Raw genomic sequence first — 22,397 nt, forward strand, 5'->3', positions numbered from 1 at the left:
GCATAGTGGCCCCACACTGGGGAGGCAGACGCAAGTGGATCTCTGAGCTCAAGGCCAGCCTGGTCTACAAAGCAAGTCCAGGACAGCCAGGGATACACAGAGAAACCCTGCCTTCCAGGCTAGAGAGATGGCTCAGCAGTTAAGAGCAATGGATGCTCTTCCAGCGGCCCCGAGTTCAATTCCCAGCAACTACATGGTGGCTCATAGCCATCTATAATGGGACCTGAAACCCTCTTCTGGTATGCAGGTGTACATGCAGGCTGGATCCTCATATACATAAATAACTAAATTCTTAGCTGGGCAGTGATGACTCATGCCTTTAGTCCCTACACTTGGGAGGCAGAAGAAGGTGGATCTCTGTGAGTTCAAGGATAGCCAGTTCTACAAAGAAAGTTCCAGGACAGCCAGGGCTACACAGGTGGGAAAAAAAAAAAAGAAAAGGGAGGGGGAAAAAAAAAGGAATGGGGAAAGTAATAACCCTGTTCTTATTTCCTAAAGTGCTCTCCTCTAGGTCTCAGCTCTGAGGAAAAGCTGCCTCCATCACCAGTACATTAAAGATGGATGTTATTCAGAACACTTTGAGAGGAAATTTACTTATGCCATGAAGCCCTTCAAGGTTTTTTGATATGCTTGGAGTACAGGCCACTCACCTCACTCCCTTAAACTGTTGAGAACTTATGTTTAGATTTATTTATACATTCTTCCTTGGAAAGAGATTAATAAATAGACCTGTAACCCAAAAAAAAACATTAGGAGCCACAAACTATGAACACAAACTATGGTGATAAAATTCAAATCAAACAATTTTCTTCTCTAAGCCTGTTGCTCTACTCTGAACTATTTAATAATAATAAAATAAGCAGATGAATTGCTTACTATATATCAGACACTATATCCTAAGTACTTACCACAGTTCTAACTCTATGACAGGTGCTACTAATATTCTACTTAGCAGATGAAACAACTATAACACAAGAAGTCATTTGGCCAAGATCAACACAGAATGTCTGTCTGAAAACTATAAAACTTCTTCAAGCTAAATGTGGCCATCTGCTTGTATATACACTTCCTACTCCTACTAACTAGTGTGCCTTCTTACTTAATGTCCACTTGAGAAAGGAAAATCAAGTGATTTATAGCCAAGGCCCATCTTCACAGGCACAAAGGCTCATACAATCCCATGCTTATCTGAGTATAGTGACATCATAACTAAAAGCTTTTAAATTATTGGGGGGGGGGGTTTCTAATTTTTCGGAGACAGGGTTTCTCTGTGTAATCCTGGCTGTCCTGGAATTCTGTAGACGAGGCTGGCCTCAAATTCACAGAGATCCAACAGCTTCTGCCTCCCAAATGCTGGGATTAAAGTCATGGGCCACCACCACCCAGCTTAAATTAATTTTTTAAAAAGCTTATCTTTCTAGTCTGACAATTACCAAAACCCAAAATTAAAATAATTTTGTTGTTGCTGTTGCCAATTTAGAAGTGATGGGGATTAAACACAAGGCCTTGTACATGGTAGGCAAACTACCACTGAGATAAAATCCTTAGTCCATTTAAAAAAAAAAAGAATTCAACTGGGCGGTGGTGGCACATACCTTTAATCTCAGCACTCAGGCAGATCACTGTGAGGTGGAGGCCAGCCTGGTCTACAAAATGAGTCCCGGACAGCCAAGGCTACAGAGAAGCCCTGTCTCAGGGGGGAGGAAAAAAAAAAGAATTCAGCTTGGGGTTTCTGCTGGTCCCTACTTCATAATAAGGCTAAACTCACCATCTTATAAAGGAAAATGCTCCATCACTGACCTGTCTCCTCTGCCCCTTTTATTAAAAAAAAAAGTTCTACTTTGAGGTAGGTCCTCACTAAGTTGCCCAAGCTTTCCTTGAACTCCTTGTACAGTGCAGGCTAGTCTTGAACTTACGATCCTCCTGCTTCCACCTCTCAAGTTCCTGGGTGTCCAGGCCTGCGTCTTTTGAACAATGCCCATCTCAGCAGCCAGGAGGTAGCGCCACAGGTTTGAGTTTAAAGAGGCCCAGCCAAAGTTTCAGGATAGTCAGAGAAATACTGTCTCAAGAAACACACAAACAAAACCCTGACTGGCTTAGTATTCTTAAATTTAAATAGTTAATAAGTACATTGATGACATGACCCTGTATGAAGAAAGTCCTGAAGAATCTACAAAACACTCAGTAGGTGCATTTAGTAAAATAAAAGAAACAAGATCCATAAACAGACTAATTTCTGTACACTAGCAACAGTTTATGAAGGAAAATTTAAAAAAGAACTAAGAAGCTGGGTGTGGTTGCACACACTTAACCACAGTGCTCCAGAGGTCGAGGATCTCTGTGAGTTGGAGGCCAACCTGAGACCAGGTTACCCACTACCATAGTTAAGTTCCAAGACAGCCAAAGCTATGTAGAGACCCTGTCTCAAAAAAAAATAAAATAAAATAAAATAAATAAATAAACAAATAAAAATAAAATTTAAAAAAAAAGAGCAAGCGAGGTCAGTGGTTAAGAGCACTCGCTGCAAGCCGGGCGTGGTGGCGCACACCTTTAATGCTAGCAACTCAGGAGGCACAGGCAGGCAGATCGCTGTGAGTTCAAGGCCAGCCTGGTCTACAAAGCGTCCAGGACAGGCAAGGCTACACAGAGAGACCCTATCTCGAAAAAAAAAACAACAAATAAATAAATAAATAAAAAAGGAGCACTCGCTGCTATTGCAGAGGACCAGGGTTTGGTCGCCCCCAAGATAAGCCCTCTCTGGCCTCCACAAGTATCAAGCAGGTAAGCAGGTACATGGTACACAGACATACAGACCAAAAAAACAAAAAATTAAATTAAACTTAAAAAGCTTTTTTTACAATAATACAAGACTTGCACCCAAAACAATTATATGAGCCTGGCAGTGGTGGTGTGCTCTTTTAATCCCAGCAGAGGTAGGCAATCTCTGTGATTCAAGGTCTACAGAGTTAGTTCCAGTACAGGCAGGGCTGTTAAATGGAAAAACCCCTTATCAAAAAGGGGGGGGGGGAATATCACACACAGTAAGGACCAACCCAGTATACCCTTTTAATCACAGCAGAGACAGGCAAGCAAAACCCTATGCTTTCAAGGCCAGCCAGGGAGGAGGGTTACATGGTGACCAAAAACAACATAAATTTAAAAACAAATGAAAATTATCTGTTTTGTTTTTTATTTTTTCAAGGCAGGTTTCTCTGTATAGCTCTCGCTGTAGACCAGGCTAGACTGGCCTGGAACACAGATCCAGGAGAAGGGTTGCCATTTTCTTCTAATGGTATAAGCAGCTGATAAACTGCCCACATTCATGGTAGCAATTCAGATTACTGCTTGTTGTGACCGTAAGACATTAAAGTAGGGAAAGGATTTGTTTAGAAGGTGAGCAAGAACAGGGGGTGGGGGTGAAACCAACTAGAATTCATTTATATGCATGTATGAAGCTGCTAAAGGAAAAAGGAAACAAGAGAAGTTACTTTACTTGATAGGCTTTTTTTTTCCTGTACTAGAATCAAACCAAGCCCCTTAACCCTAAGCATAAACCTCTCATGTGGTATTAATAACTAAGCAACAGAATCATTAGTTATGGCTTTATCTAGGTGATTTTTCTAACAGATACATTTCTACTGTTTAACATCCTCAATGGCTCTCTATTGTCCATGGTAAAAAATTTAAAGGCCCCAATTCGATTTCTTCCTACTCCTTTCACACAAGGCAAGAGCTCATTTACAAACCGGGGAACCGGGCTTGGTGGCACACGCCTGGAATCCCAGCACTTGGGAGGCAGAGTCAGGCCGATCACTGTGAGTTTGAGGCCGGCCCAGTCAACAAAGCGAGTCCAGGACAGCCAAGGAGGACAGCCAAGGCTACACAGAGAAACCCTGTCTCAGAAAACCAAAAATAAATAAACAAATAGAGGCCAACCTGATCTACAAAATGGGGCCAGGACAGGCAGGGCACATAGAGAAAGGGGCGGGGGTGGGGGGGCCGCGGGGCGGCGGTTAAGATATATGACTGTCCTAAAGCAGCTGCCTTACCTGTAAAACTAGGACTGACAATGCTGTCATGAGTGATTAAGTACCACAATGGAGTAACTTTCAGAAAACACAAGTGCCTACCATAAACAATGAGGGCATGACCTGTAGTCCCAGCACTCCGAAGGATGAGGCAGAAATGTCTCAAGTTCAAGGCTAGACTGGGCTACAGTGAGACCTTTTCTTTTTCTTTTCTTAACTTCTAATTGATTCTGAATTTCACATTATTCACCCCAATCCTACTCATCTATCTCCCCGTTCTTCTATATCCAACCTCCACCCTTGCAACCTCTACCCCAAAATAAGACAAAAAGATAAAAAATAATCTCGCCATGGAAACTGTGGTGTGTCACAGTGTGTCACACAGTATACCTTTTGCCCTAACAGCTTCACTTGCAAATGTTCATTGCAGTGAGTCACTGGTCTGGTTCGAGGCCTGTCAGTACTGGATCCTCACCAGGACTCCTCTCAGATACCCTGTTGTTGCCCTGTGTTGTGGAGACCCTGCAGCTTTGGATCTGCAGCACTGGCCCCTCACACACTCCAGCTGTTCATAGATGGGGTAGATGTTGGGGTGGGCCAACTCACAGCCCTGGATTGAGGCCTGGGAGGCAGCTGAGTTGGTCAGCCTGCACCTGGACAACCAGGACCAGCTCTCTCGCTTTGTCCAAAAGAGGGGAGGACCAACTCTCTTGCCTGCATCAGCCAACAAGGGGCAGAATCGGCAGTTGTGCTAATGACACCAAGGCCAAGTCTACCAAACTGTGTGGGCAAGGTGCATAAGACCTTTTCTTTTAAAAGGAAAATGGGTGGGAAAACTCCCAGAAACAAGAGGTGTACACCAGCTAAGGAAGCAGAGGCAGGTGGATCTCTGTGAGCTAGAGGCCAACCTGGTATGTATAGTTAGTTCCAAGACAGCAAGGCTACAAAGAGAGACCCTCTCAGAAAAAAAAAAAGGGGGGGGGGGGGGACTGACTGAGCCATAGCACACACCTTTAATCCCAACAATAGGGAGGCAGAGGCAGTTGGATCTCTGAGTTGGAGGCCAGCCTAGTCTACAAAGTGAGTTCCAGGACAGTCAGGGCTGCACATATAAACTCTGTCTCAAAAAACCAAAATAAGTACATAAACAAAGAAATGGTTTTGGTTTTTTGTTTGTTTGTTTTGTTGTTGTTTTGTTTTTTTGCAGCCCTGGCCTCCCTTACAGCTACATATGCCGTACAACCTATGACCTCTACGACTATGTTACAATTACATGTATAAGCTGAAACAGAGTACATTTTAAGTAGTTTTTTCTAATTATCTCTAGCTAGTTTGTTGGTTAGTTTGTTAGTTAATCAGTTAGCTAGCTAAGTTTTGGGGGTTTGTTTTGTTTTGTTTCGTTTTGTTAGTTAGGTTTTTCAAGACAAGGTTTCTGTGTGTAAGAGTCCTGGCTATCCTGGAGTTGCTTTTGTAGACCAGGCTGGCCTAGAACTCACAGTGATCCGCCTGCCTCCTGAGTGCTGGGATTAAAAGTTTGTGCTGCCAACCTGGGCTAGCTAGGTTTTTCAAGACAGGGTTTCTCTGTGTAGCCTTGGTTATCCTAGACTCAATTTGTAGACCAGACTGGCCTCGAACTCACAGCGATCCACCTGAGTGCTGGGAGTAAAGGCATGTGCCACAACCGCCCGACATATGGTAGTATTTTACCTGCATGTTTGTGTACCACGCAGAAAGGTCAAAACAGGGTACCAAATACCATGGAGCTGGAGTTATGGATGGTTGTAAATCAATATGTGAAAGATAGAAATCAAACTTGGGTTCTCTGCAATAACTAGTCCTCTTAACTGCTGAGACATACACACACACACACCCATGAGTCCACACATACAGGTACAGTACACATTTGTGAAACAGTGCTCCACTGTAGACCAGGCTGGCCTCAAAGAACTCGAAATCCTCCGTCCTCTGCCTCCCTAGTGCTAGGCCACCACACTCAGCACAGTGCTGTTTTAAATGGCATTTTATAGAGTAATATTGGTCTGTGGTCTCCTCCATTCTGCTCCACGAAACACAAATGTAACAATCTGAGGTGATGTCCACTAGGGCATCGTAAAATAAATCTTAAAGGAACTCAAAGGAGGCAAGTCTCCAGTGAACAACTCTGCAGTGCAAAGGCACCATACACCTACTTAGCTCCTATCTTGCAGAATTTGATGTGAAAAGGAATACATACTCAGTCCACGTCTCTTATTATTCTAGAGTTTCTATTTTAAAGGAGGGGTGTAGAGAAACAGATGGGAGTGATGGCACACATGTTTAATCGCAGCACTCTGGGTCTCTGTAAGATCAAGGCCATCCTTACCTAAATAATGCCCTGTTAAAACAAAGGCAGAGACTGGAAGGAGGGGTCCTCCTAGTCCTTACTGACACCCTGTATTTGTCAACACACACAGAATAGACCCCCAAACAAAGTATAAATGTTTCACTATGTATCTATCAGATGTGCCTAAATCAAAACCATAAAACTTTTAGCCAGGTAGTGGTGGCCTGTGCCTTTAATCCTAGCACTGAGGAGGCAAAGAAAGGCGAATCTTTGTGAGTCTGAAGCTACAGAGAGACTTCCAGAACAGCCAGAGCTGCACTGCAGACCAAACACAAGGCTTCATGCATGTTAGGCAATCCCTGATAATCATGATCCTGATAACAGTGTTTTTTAAATATTAGATTCCTCGCCGGGCGGTGGTGGCGCATGCCTTTAATCCCAGCACTTGGGAGGCAGAGGCAGGCAGATCGCTGTGAGTTCGAGGCCAGCCTGCTCTACAAAGTGAATCTAGGACAGCCAAGGCTACACAGAGAGACCCTGTCTCGAAAAACCAAAAAAAAAAAAAAAAAAAAAAATTAGATTCCTCAATAATAATATATCTCTATATCAAAATGCCTTAGAGAAGGGCCAAAGGTATCAGGAAGCCTCATTTAACTATCTCAGTAAAAGAACCTTGAAAACAGTAGTCATTATCATTTGTATCAGAAATATTCTGTTCTTAAGAGTTCCTTAAGCCTGGCAGTGGTGCACACCTTTAATCCTGGCACTCAGGAGGCCTGCCTGGTCTACAAAGCAAGTCCAGGACAGCCAGAGCTACACCGAGAGAAACTCTGTCTCAAAACACCCCCTTAATTCATAAAACCATTATTTTTAACTACATTTGCTTATATACTTGTGTGTGTGTGTTTGTATGTATATGCATGCATATGCCGCGGTGCATGTACAGAGGAGGTTTCTCTCCTTCCACCATGTGGTTCCCCTGGATCAGGCCCAGACTTGGTGGTAAGCACTTTTACACACTGAACCATCTTGCCACCCTAGTGTCCATTATTACTATTATTTGTTGCTGCAAACAAACCACCATATTTATTGATGATTTCACAATCTGGGCTGGGTTCTGCTGAGTGGGATCTCTGCTACTCTCTTCAGTAGTTGGGTTTGTGACTGCATTTGAACAGAAAGTCAACTAGGACTTGAACCCTCCTGAGACTATGGAATAGTGAGTCTGGAAACCTCTCCCTCTTCACAGACTATCCAGCAGAGTCTGACCCAGCTCCTAGCTCTGCAATCACCTAAAACCCCCAAAGTGCAAAAGAAAAGCAAAACCCAAACCTAATCAAGTGTCATTACTGCTGCCAAACAGGACTAGACAAGACACAACCATAGTGCTATGCAACAGATTGATTATAAGTAGGTATGGCCCAATGGGGGTGCGTATAACAGCAGACACCATCTCTTCCTTTAGTACATTTTAGAATTTCTCTGTATGACAGCCTTGGCTATCCTAGAACTCACTTTGTAAACCAGCGTGGCCTCAAGCTCACAGAGATCTATCTACCTCTGCCTCCAGAGTGCTGGAATTAAAGGAATATGCCACTATATCTGGCTCAGATTAAATATTCTTAAAAGTCTCACCTAGCCCAATGTGGTGGTGGTGCACATCTTTAATACTGGCACTAAGGAATAAGAAGCAGGCAAATCTCTGTGAGTTGAAGGACAGCCTGGTCTACAAAGAGAGTCCAGGACAGCCAAGGCTACACAGAGAAACCCTGTCTCAAAGAACAAATAAATAAATAAATAAATAAATAAATAAATCATTTTGCCATAACATTACTAAATTCAGAGCTTTCCTAGGGAGTTATTTATTCTTTATAATGAAAAAGATTGAGTAAAAACCCTAATTCGAGCCTGACCTGGTGGTGGCACATGGAAGGCAGATGCAAGTGGATGAATTTCTATGAGTTCCGGGCCAGCCAGAGCTCGCAAGTTCTCGGAGAATGGGGAATAGACCCTGCCTCAACACTGATACAAACACATTACACACAAAAAACTAAGTAAATAAACTAAATTTATAAAAATAATTACTGGTTTCCCCCAGATTTTTTTTTTGAGACAGGGTCTCTCTGTGTAGCCCTGGTTGACCTGGACTCACTTTGTAGAACAGGCTGGCCTCGAACCCATAGAGATGTATCTGCCTGCCCCTGCCTCCCAAGTGCGGGATTAAAAGCATGTGCCACCACGCCCAGTTTCCCCAGAATTTCTATTTCTCACTTGTAAAATAATATTTTAAAATATTAACCTTTGCCAGTCATGATGGCTCACAAATTTAGCCCCAGCACTAGGGAGGCAAAGGTAGTAAATTCAAGGCCATCCAGGGCTATATCCTGAGGCTGTATCAAAAGCAAAGCAAAACAAATTAACTATTTTTTAAATTCGGTAAGTACATCACAAAGTATAAATACCTTCGAAGCTTGGTAGTGGTGGCACACACCCTTAATCCCAGCACTTCGAAGGGAGAGGCAGGTGGATTGCTGTGAGTTCAAAGCCAGCCTTGTCTACAAATGGGGTCTAGGACAGTCAAGTTTACAACTCCTGAAAAGGTTTTCCTCAAGCCAGCAATGGAGCAGGTAGCCTCTCATATTGATTCCCACAGATTTATCTCTTTATCTTGATAAAAAAAAAAAAAAAAAACTGCACTTGCCAGTTGTGGAATTCCTAAAGGATTCAGAGGCAGGAGTTCCAGGCCAGCCTGGTCTACACATTTTTTGCCAGTTGATGGTGATGCAAGTCTTTAATCAGGAGGTAGAGGCAGGTGGATCTCTGTGAGTTTGAGGCCAACTTGTTATACAGAGTTCCAGGACAACCAGTGTTACACACAGAGAGACCCTGTCTTAAAACTTCACAGTAGGCGTCACAGGTATAGTTCAAGTGGGTAAGAACTTGCTATAATGTGTGAGGCCATGGGTACATCCCCAGCAGGAGATGGGAAACTGTAAAATAGACCACAGCTTGCAAGCAAGGTTAGGTAAATTGCGTCCTTGATTCCCTACCCTGATCGATCTGTGCATCCCATCCTATATCTCCAGATACTTTCTGAGCATTCCTTTAGCTAGCTATGCCAGAAACATGGGCAATGACAGGCCTCTTCCTTCTCTACCTCAGCTCCAGCAATTCGCCCTTTGCTTTTGCTGTGACACTGCAACAGCAGCACACGGTCTTCTGCCTGTAGGTAATGTGCCTCTTCATACTTTGTATTACAGTGTTTTTTCTAAAGTAGGCTTCACTGAACTACAGATGGATCTCTGTGAGCGCCGGGCCTGCCTGGTCTATACAGAGCTGCAGGCCAGCCAGGGCTGTAAAATAATAACTAGGAGGTAAAGAAGGATCAGGAGTTCAGGACCAGACCTCCCCTCTAGGAGATCATTTCAAAACCACCAGTTTTTACTCATCACTTTTTCTCCAAGGACCTAATAGTCAGCTACCATTCAAGGTCTGACTATGAGTATGCAGTACATTTTAAAATACTAAAATGCCTAAAAGTTGATAGCCCTGACTACAGGATAAAGCCTAAATTAGTCCAAGAACCACTCATCTTGATCCCACTCCCTATATTAAGTCTCTGCCTTCATTCTCCAGGAAAATATACTAACTTCCCTCTTAAGTAACTGTATTCCCTCTGCACTCCCAAACACAGCCTCACTTTCTTATCACTCTACTTGGCTAAACCTCACCAACCCTTCAGGGTTTAATTCAAATACTACTTCCTGTAAACCTTCCAGGACTCCATTTGGCTAATGACTCTTCCCTTTCAGAGGTAACTGTTCATGATATTCAGCATGCTCCATAGTGGGTGACATGTGCCAAAAGAAAAAAGCTACAATGTCAACCGAGCTAAATGTGGTAGAACATGCCTGTAACCCTGGAAGTTGGGAAGGCAGAGGCAAGAGGCTGGTCTATATTTCAAATTCCAAGCAAATAACCAATACAGTGAGAGCCTGTCTAAAAACAAAACAAAAGAGAAAAGAGAGCAGAGGGACAGTAAGATGGCTCAACCAGGAAAGGTGCCTGCCTCAAAGTCTAGCAATCTGAATTTGAGCTCAAGTCTCACATGGTAAAAGGAGAAAACAGATTCCTGGAAGTTATGCTGGGGGGGGGGGTGGGGGTGGGGGTGGGGGTGGGTGTGTGTGTGGGTGGGGGTGTGTGTGTGTGTGTGTGTGTGTGTGTGTGTGTGTCCCGTTCACATACATAAATACAAATTAATTCAATTAATGTTAATCCACAAGGAAAGAACGTCTTAATTATTTTAAATAGTAAACAGAGGGACTGGAGAGTTGGCTCAACAATTAACATTTGCTGCAGCGAGGTGTGGTGGTGCATGCCTGTAATCTCAGCACTCAGGCAGACAGAGGCAGGTGGATTGCTGTGACCTCCAGGACAGCCAAGACTACACAGTGAAACCTTGTCTTGAAAAACAAAACAAAACATCACTTGTTGCTCTGCAGAGGACCAGAGTTTGGTGGCCAGCACCTATATGGTGACTCACAGTAACCTATTAACTCTAGTTCCAAGGGATCTGAGCCCTTCTGACCTCCTCAGCCACAGGTATGCACATGCTGTAAACATACATGCAATCAAAACATTCATCTACTAAAATAAAAATAAATAAATCTAGCCGGGCAGTGGTGGTGCACACCTTTAATCCCAGCACTTGGGAGGCAGTGACAGGCAGATCTCTGTAAGTTTGAGGCCAGACTGGTCTACAAAGTGAGGCCAGGACAGCCAAGGCTACATAGAGAAACTCTGTCTCAAAAAACAAAAACAAAACAAAACAAATCTAAAAAATGTTTTTGTTTGTTGTTGTTGTTGTTTTGTTTTGTTTTTAGGTTTTCTGAAACAGGGTCTGATCATTCCTAGACTCATCTATAGACCAGGCTGGCCTTGAACTCAAAGAGATCTGCTTATCTCTGCCTTCCGAGTGCTGGGATTAAGGGTGTACTCTGCCACCACTCTATCACCACCCTGCTAAAATGTTTTTAATTTACAAGTAAACAGCCCTGGTCTGCAAAGCAAGTCCAGGACAGACAGACAGGACTACAAGAGAAACTCTCTCAAAAAAAGAACAAAAAATATAAAAGTAACAGCCTATGTCATCTCAAACTGCATTTTATATAGCTCCTGCTACCTACAGCAGCAGAAGCAAAGTGAAACGTCTTTTATATGAGGCCTTTTCTGACATATTAGAGCAAGAAAAGAGTTGTGTCATTCTTCTTTCTCTAAATTTGTGCTCCTAAGTCTCTCACATTCTGCAAGTGATTAAACTTCCAATTTCAGGCTGGAGAGATGGCTCAGCAGTTAAGAGCACTGACTGCTTTTCCTGAGGCCCTGAGTTCAATTCCCAGCAACCACATGGAGGCTCACGACCATCTATAATGTGATCTAATTAATGTGCACTGTATACATAATAAATAAATATTTTTTTAAAAACTTTCATAGCCGGCGTGGTGGCGCACGCCTCCAGCCTGGTCTACAAAGTGAGTCCAGGACAGCCAGAAGCTACACAGAGAAACCCTGTCTCAAAAAAACTAAAAAAAAAAGCTTTCATTTCAGCTGGGCATGGTGGTACCTGTAATCCCAGCACTCGGAAGGCAGAGGCAGGTGGATTGCTGAGACCTCCAGGGCAGCCAAGACTACACACAGAAACCCTGTCCCCAAAAACAAAAAACAAAAAGCAAAAAAAGCCTTCCAATTTCCCCTCTCCAGAAAGAAAACATACAGTAAGAACTTCTAGTGCTTTTTATAAAAGGATGGTTTGTTTGTTTGTTTGAAGACAGGGTGTCACAAGCCAGGCGGTGGTGGTACATGCCTTTATTCCCAGCACTTGGGAGGCAGAGGCAGGTGGATTTCTGTGAGCTCCATGCCAGGCTGGTATACAAAGTGAGTTACAAGACAGCTAGAGCTGTTACACAGAGAAAGTCTATCTCGAAAAATCAAGAAAAACAGGAGGAGGAGGGAAGGGGAGGAGGAGGAGGAAGAGGAGGAAGGAGGAGGAGGCTCAGTGTTTAAGAGGACTGTCTGCTCTTTCAAAGGACCCAGGTTCAATTCCCAGCTCCCACATGGCAGCTTACACCTGTCTTTAACTCCAGTTCCAAGGGATTTGATGCTTTCACAGCAATACACATAAAATAAAAGTAAATAAAATTGAAGAAGAAGAACAAGAAGAACAAGAAGAAGAACAAGAACAAGAACAAGAACAAGAAGAAGAAGACGAGACAAGACAGGGTGTCACTGTGTAGCTCTGGTTGGCCTAGAACTTTGTTATATAGACCATGCTGGTCTAGAACCCAGAGATCCACCAACCTCCTCTGTCTTCCTGGTGCTAGGATGCAAGGTGTATACCACAACCAGTTAAAGATATTACGTATATGAGTATTTGCCCAACTATATGTATGCCCAACATGGGTATGGGAACCAAATCCCTGTAGTCTGGAAGAGCAATAAGTACTCTTAACGAAACAGCCACCTCTTCAACACAATCTAGTCTTCTATATACCAAAAAACTGACCATATTTTTTCTGGAAGGTCAATGCCGTTCCATGAAAGCTCCTTAGTGATAATCTCATATTGGCTTAAAGGATATAAAGCCTAGACAACCACTATCTGATCAAAGGAAACCTGTGGCCCACAGAATAACCTGTAATTTTGCAAAACAGAAAGCGGTAAGTCAATGAGTCATATTTAGTCTTGTAATCAATTTGTAATTCTGCAAGTTGACTACAAATCTTGCACCATAGAATTAAGCTGGTAATGGGAAAATGTAATAAATCATTTAAGAATGAGAAATTAAACTATGTAGATACTTTTGGGTTTTTTTGGTTTTTGGTTTTTTTGTTCTGGGTTTTTTTGTTTGTTTGTTTTGTTTTGTTTTGTTTTTGTTTTTCAAGACAGGTTTTGTTTCTCTGTGTAGCCTTGGTTATTATGAAATTCTTTGTAGACCAGGATAAACTCGAACTCACAGAGATCCGCCTGTCTCTGCCTCCCGAGTACTAGGATCAAAGGCATGCACCACCACACCCAGCGATACTTTTAAATTTGCATGGAAAGCTATGTTTATCAACTTAATATATTAATAAGCAATGTAAAATTATGAGACTAAAAACATCATATTCTCAAATATTACTAAGCCAACAGTAAAATACAGTGTAGCCAAGCTAGAGAACAATCTTCTCAAGAAGACAGGCTGACAGTCCTAGATCCAGTTTTCAATTAAATTTAAACATTTTAGTGCCTCCTATGAACCAGAAATCGCTAGAGGAAGGTTGGTAGATAGGTAGGTAGATGATAGATAGATATAAATTATTTATATATATACACACATATATGATCCCCATATATCTGCTAGCTTAAAAAGTACTAAAAATTAAGAATTAATGTGTGGCTGTGCATACCTACAATTCCTGCTGTGGGAGGCTGAGGAAGAAATATTCAAATATAGGCCAATTCAAACTACATTTTGAGTTCAAGGTCAGCCTGGGATACATAATAGGCCTTATCTTTAAAAAAAAAAAAAAAAAAGTAAGGTAAAATAGGGAGGGAAGGAAGAAGGGAGGGGGAAAAAGGAAAGGAACTGGGTGTGGTGGCACACGCCTTTAGTCTTAGCACTTGGGAGGCAGAGGCAGGTGAATTGCTTTGAGTTTGAGGACAGCCTGGTCTACAAAATGAGTCTAGGACAGCCAAGGCTACACAGAGAAACCTCGTCTTGAAGAAAAGAGGAAAAGAAAAACATAATTGCTAGAAAGGAAGGAAAAGAAAAGCTATCATAAAAATTGCATGCTTGTATTACTCAAAAGCTGTGAACGGTGATGGGTGGGAGACTTTTACATACTATAGTAAAGAACAGTTGTATAACACTTATTTCAAGTTGGCAGGTAGAAGAAATTTTGTTAGAGAAAGAGTCTTACAAATACAAAGTAACAACTGTTCCAGCTGCACTGCAAGATAGATACCCTTGTAGGACACCACCCATTGTTCCTAGTTTTTCTGTAACAGTAACACTCAAGCTGTCTCTCCAATAACAGCAATTGCCCTCTGAAAAGTGATTCAGGGCACAGATCTCACACAATAAGAGTTGAAGGCAGTGTCTCAGAAATACTATCCCTACCACCTGATGCTTCAACATTTCCTGTTCACCATTTACAATCCCTGACGTCAACTTTGATGATCTAGCAAATATGGTACAACACTTAATGGGCTGCCCACTAAAGCCAGGTGTAGTAGTTAACAGCATTTAATCCCAGCACTCCAGAGGCCAAGTCAGGTAGATCTAGAAGATCCTAAGCCAGCCTGGTCTACACAGTGGGTTGCAAGCCCACAGTGAAACCCATGTCTTTTTTGTTTGTTTATTTTTCGAGACAGCGTTTCTTTCTCTGTGTAGCCTTGGCTGGCCTAGACTCGCTTGGTAGAGCTGGCTGGCCTCGAACTCACAGCATTCGCCTGCCTCTGCCTCCCGAGCCCTGGGATTAAAGGCGTGCGCCACCATGTCCAGCTTTCATTTGAGTTCTTTTTTGTTTGATTGTTTGTTTGTTTGTTTGTTTTTCGAGACAGGGTTTCTCTGTGTAGCCTTGGCTGTCCTGGATTCACTTTGTACCAGGCTGGCCTCGAACTCACAGTGATCCGCCTGCCTCTGCCTCCCGAGCCCTGGGATTAAAGGCGTGCGCCACCACGCCCGGCTCATTTGAGTTCTTAAGAATTAATTTAGTCAGGTGTGGTGGCCTTTAATCCCAGCACTTGGGAGGTAGAGACAAGTGGATTTCTGTGAGTTCCAGGCCAACGTGGTCTACAGAGTTGAGTCCAGGACAGCAAAGGCTATACAGAGAAACCCTGTCTCAAAAACAAAAATAAAAAATCAGTAAAATAAAATAACTTTTAAAAACCCTTCAGGAAAAATTACTTAATATTAACAGAATTAAACCTCTAACGTATACTGTTTTACCAGGGGGTAACAGCAGTGCCTCAGGTACAAAGATTCTGAGCCCTCAAAATAACTAAATGATTAGAGTCTTTACAGTTAAGAAAAATTTTTCAGACAAATGTAAATTTCACTGTAAGTTACACTTGACATTTGTACAAAAGGAAATTCATATATATTATATATATAATACACACACACACTTTTAAAATTCTGCCTCAAATGAGTAACATCTTTAGCTCAAATTATTTGCTTTTAGGTAGTTAACATAATTTTACTATAGAGAATGTAAAACCTACTAACTACATACCCTATGCCTTTTAAATATGACAAAACTTCAGCTGGCCAAAACTATAAAATACTTAGTATATTTCATTAATTATTACAAATTCAGCCGGGCGGTGGTGGCGCACGCCTTTATCCCAGCACTCAGGAGGCAGAGGCAGCTGGATCACTGTGAGTTCGAGGCCAGCCTGGTCTACAAAGCGAGTCCAGGACAGCCAAGGCTAACATAGAGAGACCCTGTCTCGAAAAGCCAAAAAAAAAAAAAAAAAAAAAAAACCAAGCCAGGCTTGGTGGCAAACACCTTTGTTCCCAGTGCTCAGGAGGCAGAGGCAGGTGGATCTCTGTGAGTTCGAGGCCAGCCTGGTCTACAAAGTGAGTTCAGGACAGTCAGGGCTACAAGAGAAACCCTGTCTAGAAAAATCAAAAAGAAAAAAGAAAATTTGAAGCACAATAATTCGCAGTGCATGGTTACCTTTTTCAATCTAAAGATAAATTCAAAATTCTCCTTTGTGTTATAATCAAACCAGTGTCATAAAGCCTTTTTTCTGTTTTGACCCTAAGTTAATGATCAATATTTATAATATTAAAACCTTTATTCCCATTACATAAAAAATATTTAACTTTCAAGAGCAGTGGTGTGGTATTTCTTTTATTCCAAGGCTAGTGAGACAGAGGCAGGCAGATCTCTGTGAGTTCACAGCCAGTCAAGTGCCAGGCCAGCCAGAGCTACATAGAGAGACCCTGTCTCAAACAAAGGATATTAACTTTTATTTCTTCAGTGTACTGTTTGTAATTCCACATTATTTATTTACTGCAAACCTAAATCACATTTGTTACCCATCAGTTTCACTTTCAGGGTCTTCACTAAATACAGGTCTTTTCCACACGGATTCCAGTATGGTGTAAAGGTACACAATCAAAACCTCTTTGCTTTCTACTTCACACATTAGTTTCCATTTACATGGTCCAAAAACAATTCAAGGCGCCTGATTTTAAAGAATTGTAACACTGGAAGCCCATTACCAGTACATTTTACTTCCCTGTAAAGAATTCTGTTTCGCTTTTCAAATCTAAAAGAAAAAGCCTAAGACAGAATTGACCTAAACATTTCCCAAGGTTTTGTTAGCCCATAGTGTCACTTTAATGTTTAATTTCTAAAACGGCCATTTTTATTCATTGCTAATAGTGCTAAGAATTAAAATAATAAGGCAGTAGTAACTTCAGCCTACCTTCCAGTTCAGAGCAGTTTCACTAGCACAGCTGAGTTGCTCTAATACAACTTACCTCATGTCAGTAATGAGGCACAGTGAATGTGTGCCTGTGCTTTTTGCCTGTTCCTGGCCTTAGCACTGCAAAAATGAGCACTTGTATGTCTACTCTTTCTAAAAGAATTTAAATGCAAAATATAAAACATATACTTATCTCAAATTAACATATAGTAAGAGATGTAAATGTTGTAGGGGTTTGGCGGGGTAGGGGTTATGTGTTTTGGGCTTTGGGGGATTTTTTTTCTTTATTTCTTTTTCTTTTTTCAATACAGGATTTGTCTGTGTAGCCCTGACAGTCCTGGAGCTAGCTCTGTAGACCAATGGGCCTTGAACTCCACCTGCCTCTGCCTCCGGAGTGCTAGGATTAAAGGCTTGCTCCTTCACGAACCCTCTTTTATGAGACATAGGTATTTTTCAAACAGAAAATGGTCAGGAATCGATGTAAAAACTCTAAGATGGCTTAATTCCGTGTTGCTTTTTGAAGCGGTATTTGTATTAAACCGACCAAGTCCAAAGTTACTTAAATTTCCTTTTAAAAACCTAGTCACAATGGCAGCTTGCGCAGGACATCACCTTACAATGTAACAGACAAAATAAACTCTTAACTTTGTATCACAAAAGAACCTAACGTAATAATGTATACATCCTCTATACAGTGTTTCTCTCAAGATTTCTCATAGCTGGCAGGCAGTAAAATATGGAGGCGACTGAAGGCCCTGGAACAGTCAGTAGTAAAAGGATAGCAAAGCCAGAAAAAGCGATACAGTGAGTCAAGATCTTATTGGGTTCCCGAAGCCCAAGCTGCTTGATATGCCTCAGTTAACACAATTTTCACTGCAGTCACCAGACAAAACAAATGAATGCACGTAAACCAAAAGAACTAGCCTATCCACAAGCATGCTGCCTTCTTCCTGCAAGTCCCAGCGCACCCTTCTTCCACCGCCAACAGTTCAATGAGAATATCATACAATGAAATGAGTAAGCAACACACGCCATTCTCCAACTTTGAAAGACGGTCACCGATCTTCCGCAGCACCCCGAGGAGCCACAATAGCTGAGCAACTAACTCACTGGCAGGAGAACGGGTTCCTTCATTTTCAAGCCAAGTTGCCGAATAACCACTAGGTAAAGACAACACTTCTTAGCCAATTCATCCACCCGGCACAGTCCTCACGTACGCTCAAAAACAATCAAAAGCTATTCCTTGCCCAGCTGGAGTCGAAGTTACTAGTCGAGCGACGTTTAAAACTGTCTGCCCGAAACAAAGTGCTCAGGGCCGTCAGCGCCGCGGAACCCGGCCGCCGCGTCCCCGAAACTCCTGCTCGGTCACACCTGAGCCCGTGCGATCCCGAGCGCCGGCTGCGGAGCCCCGCGGTGCGGTTCGGGGCGGTGGGGGATGGGGAGGACAGGCTCGAATGGCTTCCTAATGTATCATTAAGGAGCAAAAGCACCGGTCTGGGAGCGAGAAAAGTTGAAAGAGCCGCGAGATGACAAAGAGCGCCGGCCGCCGCACCGGGACCACCCGGCCCCGGCGTTTGACAGCTCGGTCCCTGGCACCCGCAGCTTTGTAGCTCGGAGCGGCCGGGCCGGGCAGCGAGCTGGGCGTGCTCGGCGGGGCGTGTGCGGACGCCGGGCTAGGCCCTGGGGAAGCCGCCGGGCGGTTCTCCCAGAAGCGAGGCCGAACTCCAAAGTAAAGTGCGCGGCGCGGCCGGCGGGACCTGCGCGGGCGCCGCCGAACCGGGCCGTGCCTGGGCCGCCCCGCCCCCACCGGGCCGGGGGCCTGACAGCTCCGGGCCGCGCCGCCGCTGGCCGCCCGCCTGGCTCCCTCGCGCTCAACTTACTTCTTTCTGGCTCTCTGGAAAGGGGAAGCGCCATCTTTGCGAGGCCGGCCCCGAGGTCTTTTGTCTGCGGCTGCGGGGCTCGGGGCCGGGGCTCCGGGCTCCTCGGGGGGTGCTGGCGGCGGCGGCTGCTGCTCCGCGCTCCGGTCCTCCTCCGACGACATCCTAGTCACCAGGAAAGACACATGGATCCCGGTCCTCCTCCTGGGGGGCTCCTCCCGCCGCAGCGGCCGCAGCCGCCGCCGCTGCTGCTGCTCGAGTTGCTCCTCCCCGGCTCAGCCTCTCGCATTTCCCGCAGCCCCGGGAACAGCAGCAGCAGCGGCGGCGGCAGCGGCAGCAGCAGCAGGTACCGGGAGAGGCGGCAACATGGAGCTAGCAGGACACGCACTCACACACATCGGCGCGGGCGCGCGCACTCGGCGCGCAGGGGCCGGCGGGGGGCGGCGGGCGGGCGAGCGGGCGGGGCGGGGCGGGCGGGGCCGGCCGCGCGGGGCGGGGCGCCGCGGCCGAGGCTGGGGCCAGCGGGGCCGGGCGGGAGGGAGGGCGGCGCCGAACGGGGCGGGACGGGGCGCGACGCGAGGGGCGCGGGCCGGGGGCGGCCGTGGGGGTCTCCGCCCGGCCCCTCCCCCAAGGCCGCCCGCGGCGGGAGGAGAAAGGGCCGCGGAGGGGGCCGTGGAGGGGGCGGCGGGGCGGGGCGGGGCGGGGCAGGGACAGCCACCCCTCCCCCGCGCCGTCAGCCCGTCAGGCCCACGCCGCGGCGAAGTTTTGACAGCTGCTCCAGTTGTTGTGGTGGGTTCCGGGGTGGCGCGAGCACTGGCCCCTCGGTCGCGCGCTGGCGATCGCTCGCCCGCTCGCTCGCCCGCCCGCGGCGTCCCCTGTGGCTAGCTCTCGCCGGTCCCTATCGCTCCCTCACTCGCTGGCTGGCTAGTTGACTGGCTGCCAGGCGATTGCTCCCTCACGCTGGGTGCTCGCCCGCTCAGGATCGCTCCCTCACGCTAGCTTTCGGCCCCGTCGAGCTGGGCTCCCTCACGCTCGTTCTCACTCCTGGGGCAAGCACAGGAGGAAGTTTTGCGGCTGTGCGTCCGCCACGCAAACAACACACGCACACGGCGGCGGCCGTCGCGCGAGGCCCGCGCCGGGGTTCCCCCCGGGGCGACCCGCACCACAGACCTCTCAAACTCGCGGCCGGCTCGCCCACACACAGGCGCCTCCCGCCCCCGCCCCCAACACCCCCCCCCCCCAGCGCGCCGCTGCCACTCACGGGGCTTGCTCCGCGCATGCGCCGCTCGCCGCCCGGCCGCCGCCGCTGACCTCACCGCCCCTCCCCCGCCCGCTCTGACGCGGCGGCGGCGGCTGCAACTCGGGCTCCGGCGGGCGCTAAGCTGCGGACCGGGTATCCGGGATCAGGGTCCGGCCTGGCCGGGGCGAGGAGCGGAGTAAACACTGCGGAGCGTGCACCCGCGTGCGGTGCGCGCACGTGCGTCCGCGAGCCCCCCTCCTCCCTGCGGGCGTGGGCCTCCCGGGCCTCGCGGAGTCCCACGTAGGCTTTCCCCGGTGCGGCGGGGCCGCAGCGGGATGGCGTTAGAGCCTGGCTCCAGCTGTAGTTTCTGTGTTCGACGTCATGTTTTAAACGCTGCGAGCCTTGGGAGGCTGCTTGACAAAAAGCCAGGCGGACAGGTTGAGAAGAATAAAACGTCTACACGGACAGGAATGCATCGGCGTGAAGGTTGTGTGTGTACTCAAGAGAAAAAAAAAAAATGGGAATACTGCTAAGCTGTCTCCCATTAAGAAAAAGAAAAAAGTGATTCCTTGAAAATGGGAGCCGAATTCGCTAGGACGCCGGGCTGCTCCGCGCTTCCTTTACGCTGTGGGTTGGCGTGTGGGAGTGGGTAATAGTATACATGGGAAAACAGATGTGTAGAGCATTGTGGAAACCTAGGGTAGATTGTCACTCGCTGAGCGCTGCTCCGAGCCTGGCCTCCCAGCTCACTTTGTGATCACTTCTTATCATTCTCAGCAACAGTTTCGAAGCTGGGCAGAAAGAATTACACCTGTTTCCAGGGATGACATTCATTTACCTTCCCTGCCACCCAATAGCCGGCTTAACATTAAACTGGGCTTAGCATATGGATCAAACCTCGGTGGTCCAGAGCTTTTTCCTGCTGTAAACACAGTTTCTTCTGTCGTGCTCCGCCCCCCACCCCTACCTCCAATGGCTGAAAAAAGAAATTGAGTCTTTGAGTCCTTCGAACTCTTGCATGGTTTAATCCCTGCTGGCCTTTTTAGCTTTGTTATAAGTACAGTCAAAGGTAACTTGGAAAAGGGGTGAAAGCTGTCCTGATATGGTACGCCAACTTAAAAGGAGAGAAATATAATGTACTGTGGCATTTGGTTATTAAATAAAAATATATAAGAGACCCCCTTTTTATGTCTTTCTTCACATTTCCCTTTATATGTCTTTTGGAAATCAGAGGTTATAGACAATTAACTTTCTTCATTTATTTACTGTTGTGATAATATATATTGAACCCGGGGCTTTCCACACGCTAGGCAAGCACTCCACCCCTGAGTTTCATCCCTAAATGCGAATCTTTTTTTAAAAGAAATTTAAATTTATTATTTATGTATGTATGCATGAGTTTATATGCACATGTATGTGCAGATACCAGTGGAGGCCAGAGGGTGTCCAATCCCATAGAACTGGAGTTACAGGCAATTGTGAGCTACCAGGTAGGTACCAGAAATCAACTCCAGTCTTCTGCAAAAACAGCAAGTGCTCCTAACTACTGAGAGCCATCTCTCCAGCCCCTTGACCTGGCTTTTCAGTGTAAGCTTTTCAAATGAACTGTTTACTTTTGGTACTAGAGTAAGAATAATAGCATTCAATATTATTCGTCTAAAAAATTAAAATGTTACATTATCGTTGCTATTGTTAAAATAGAGGAATGGGCATGAAACAGGTGTAGTGCCACGTGCCTTTTCTTTTTATTGTTTAGGTTTTTCTTTTTTTGTCTGTTTGGGTTTTTTTGTTTTTTCAAGACAAGGTTTCTCTGTGTAGCCTTGACTGTCCTGGACTCACTTTGTACACCAGGCTGGCCTCGAACTCACAGATCGGCCTGCCTCTGCCTCCCAAGTGCTGAGATTAAAGGCATGTGCCACCATTTCGGGCCTTTTTTTCCCCCCCTTCCGGTTTTTCAAAACAGTGTTTCTCTGTGTAGTCTTGGCTGTCCTGAACTCACTTTGTAGACCAATCTGGCCTCAAAGTCACAGCGATTTACCTGCATTTGCCTCCTGAGTTTTATTATTTATAAAAGATAGGGTCTCACTATGAAGTCTTGATTGTCTTGGGCAGACCAGGCTGGCCTCAAACTCACCTCTGCCTCCCAAGTGCTGGGATTAAAGGCACACACCACTTTTAAAAGGCCCTATGTTGTTTTGGTTTGTTTCTTTGTTTTGGTTTGTTTTTTTAAAGACAGTGTCTCAGTATGTAGCCCCAGATGGCCTGAGACTGTATAGACTAGGCCTGGTTCAAACTCACAGAGAACTTCCTACGGTGGGTGCATCAGGGACTGTCTTACCAGCAGCAGATTCAGTAGTAAAGTTGCCATGGCAAACATAAAGTATAACCAAGAATGCCGATAAAGGTGCTGTGGTGTGAAAATGGGATGTCTCCCCAAAACTCATGTGTTG

General features: G+C 45.5%; 1 protein-coding gene across 1 annotated transcript in view; it reads right to left on the reverse strand.

Moving 5' to 3' along the window:
• The window catches only part of Kmt2c (lysine methyltransferase 2C), a 220,794-nt gene extending 201,688 nt beyond the window's left edge, over positions 1-19,106 (reverse strand). The window contains exon 1 of the mRNA XM_051152203.1: positions 18,711-19,106. Coding sequence (XP_051008160.1) covers positions 18,711-18,871 — 161 coding nt within the window. The 5' untranslated portion in view covers positions 18,872-19,106. The remainder of the gene's footprint in view (positions 1-18,710) is intronic.
• Positions 19,107-22,397: the final 3,291 nt, after the last annotated feature.

The sequence above is a fragment of the Acomys russatus genome, chromosome 10, assembly GCF_903995435.1.
Source record: "Acomys russatus chromosome 10, mAcoRus1.1, whole genome shotgun sequence".
In the NCBI taxonomy this organism is placed as follows: Eukaryota; Metazoa; Chordata; class Mammalia; order Rodentia; family Muridae; genus Acomys; species Acomys russatus.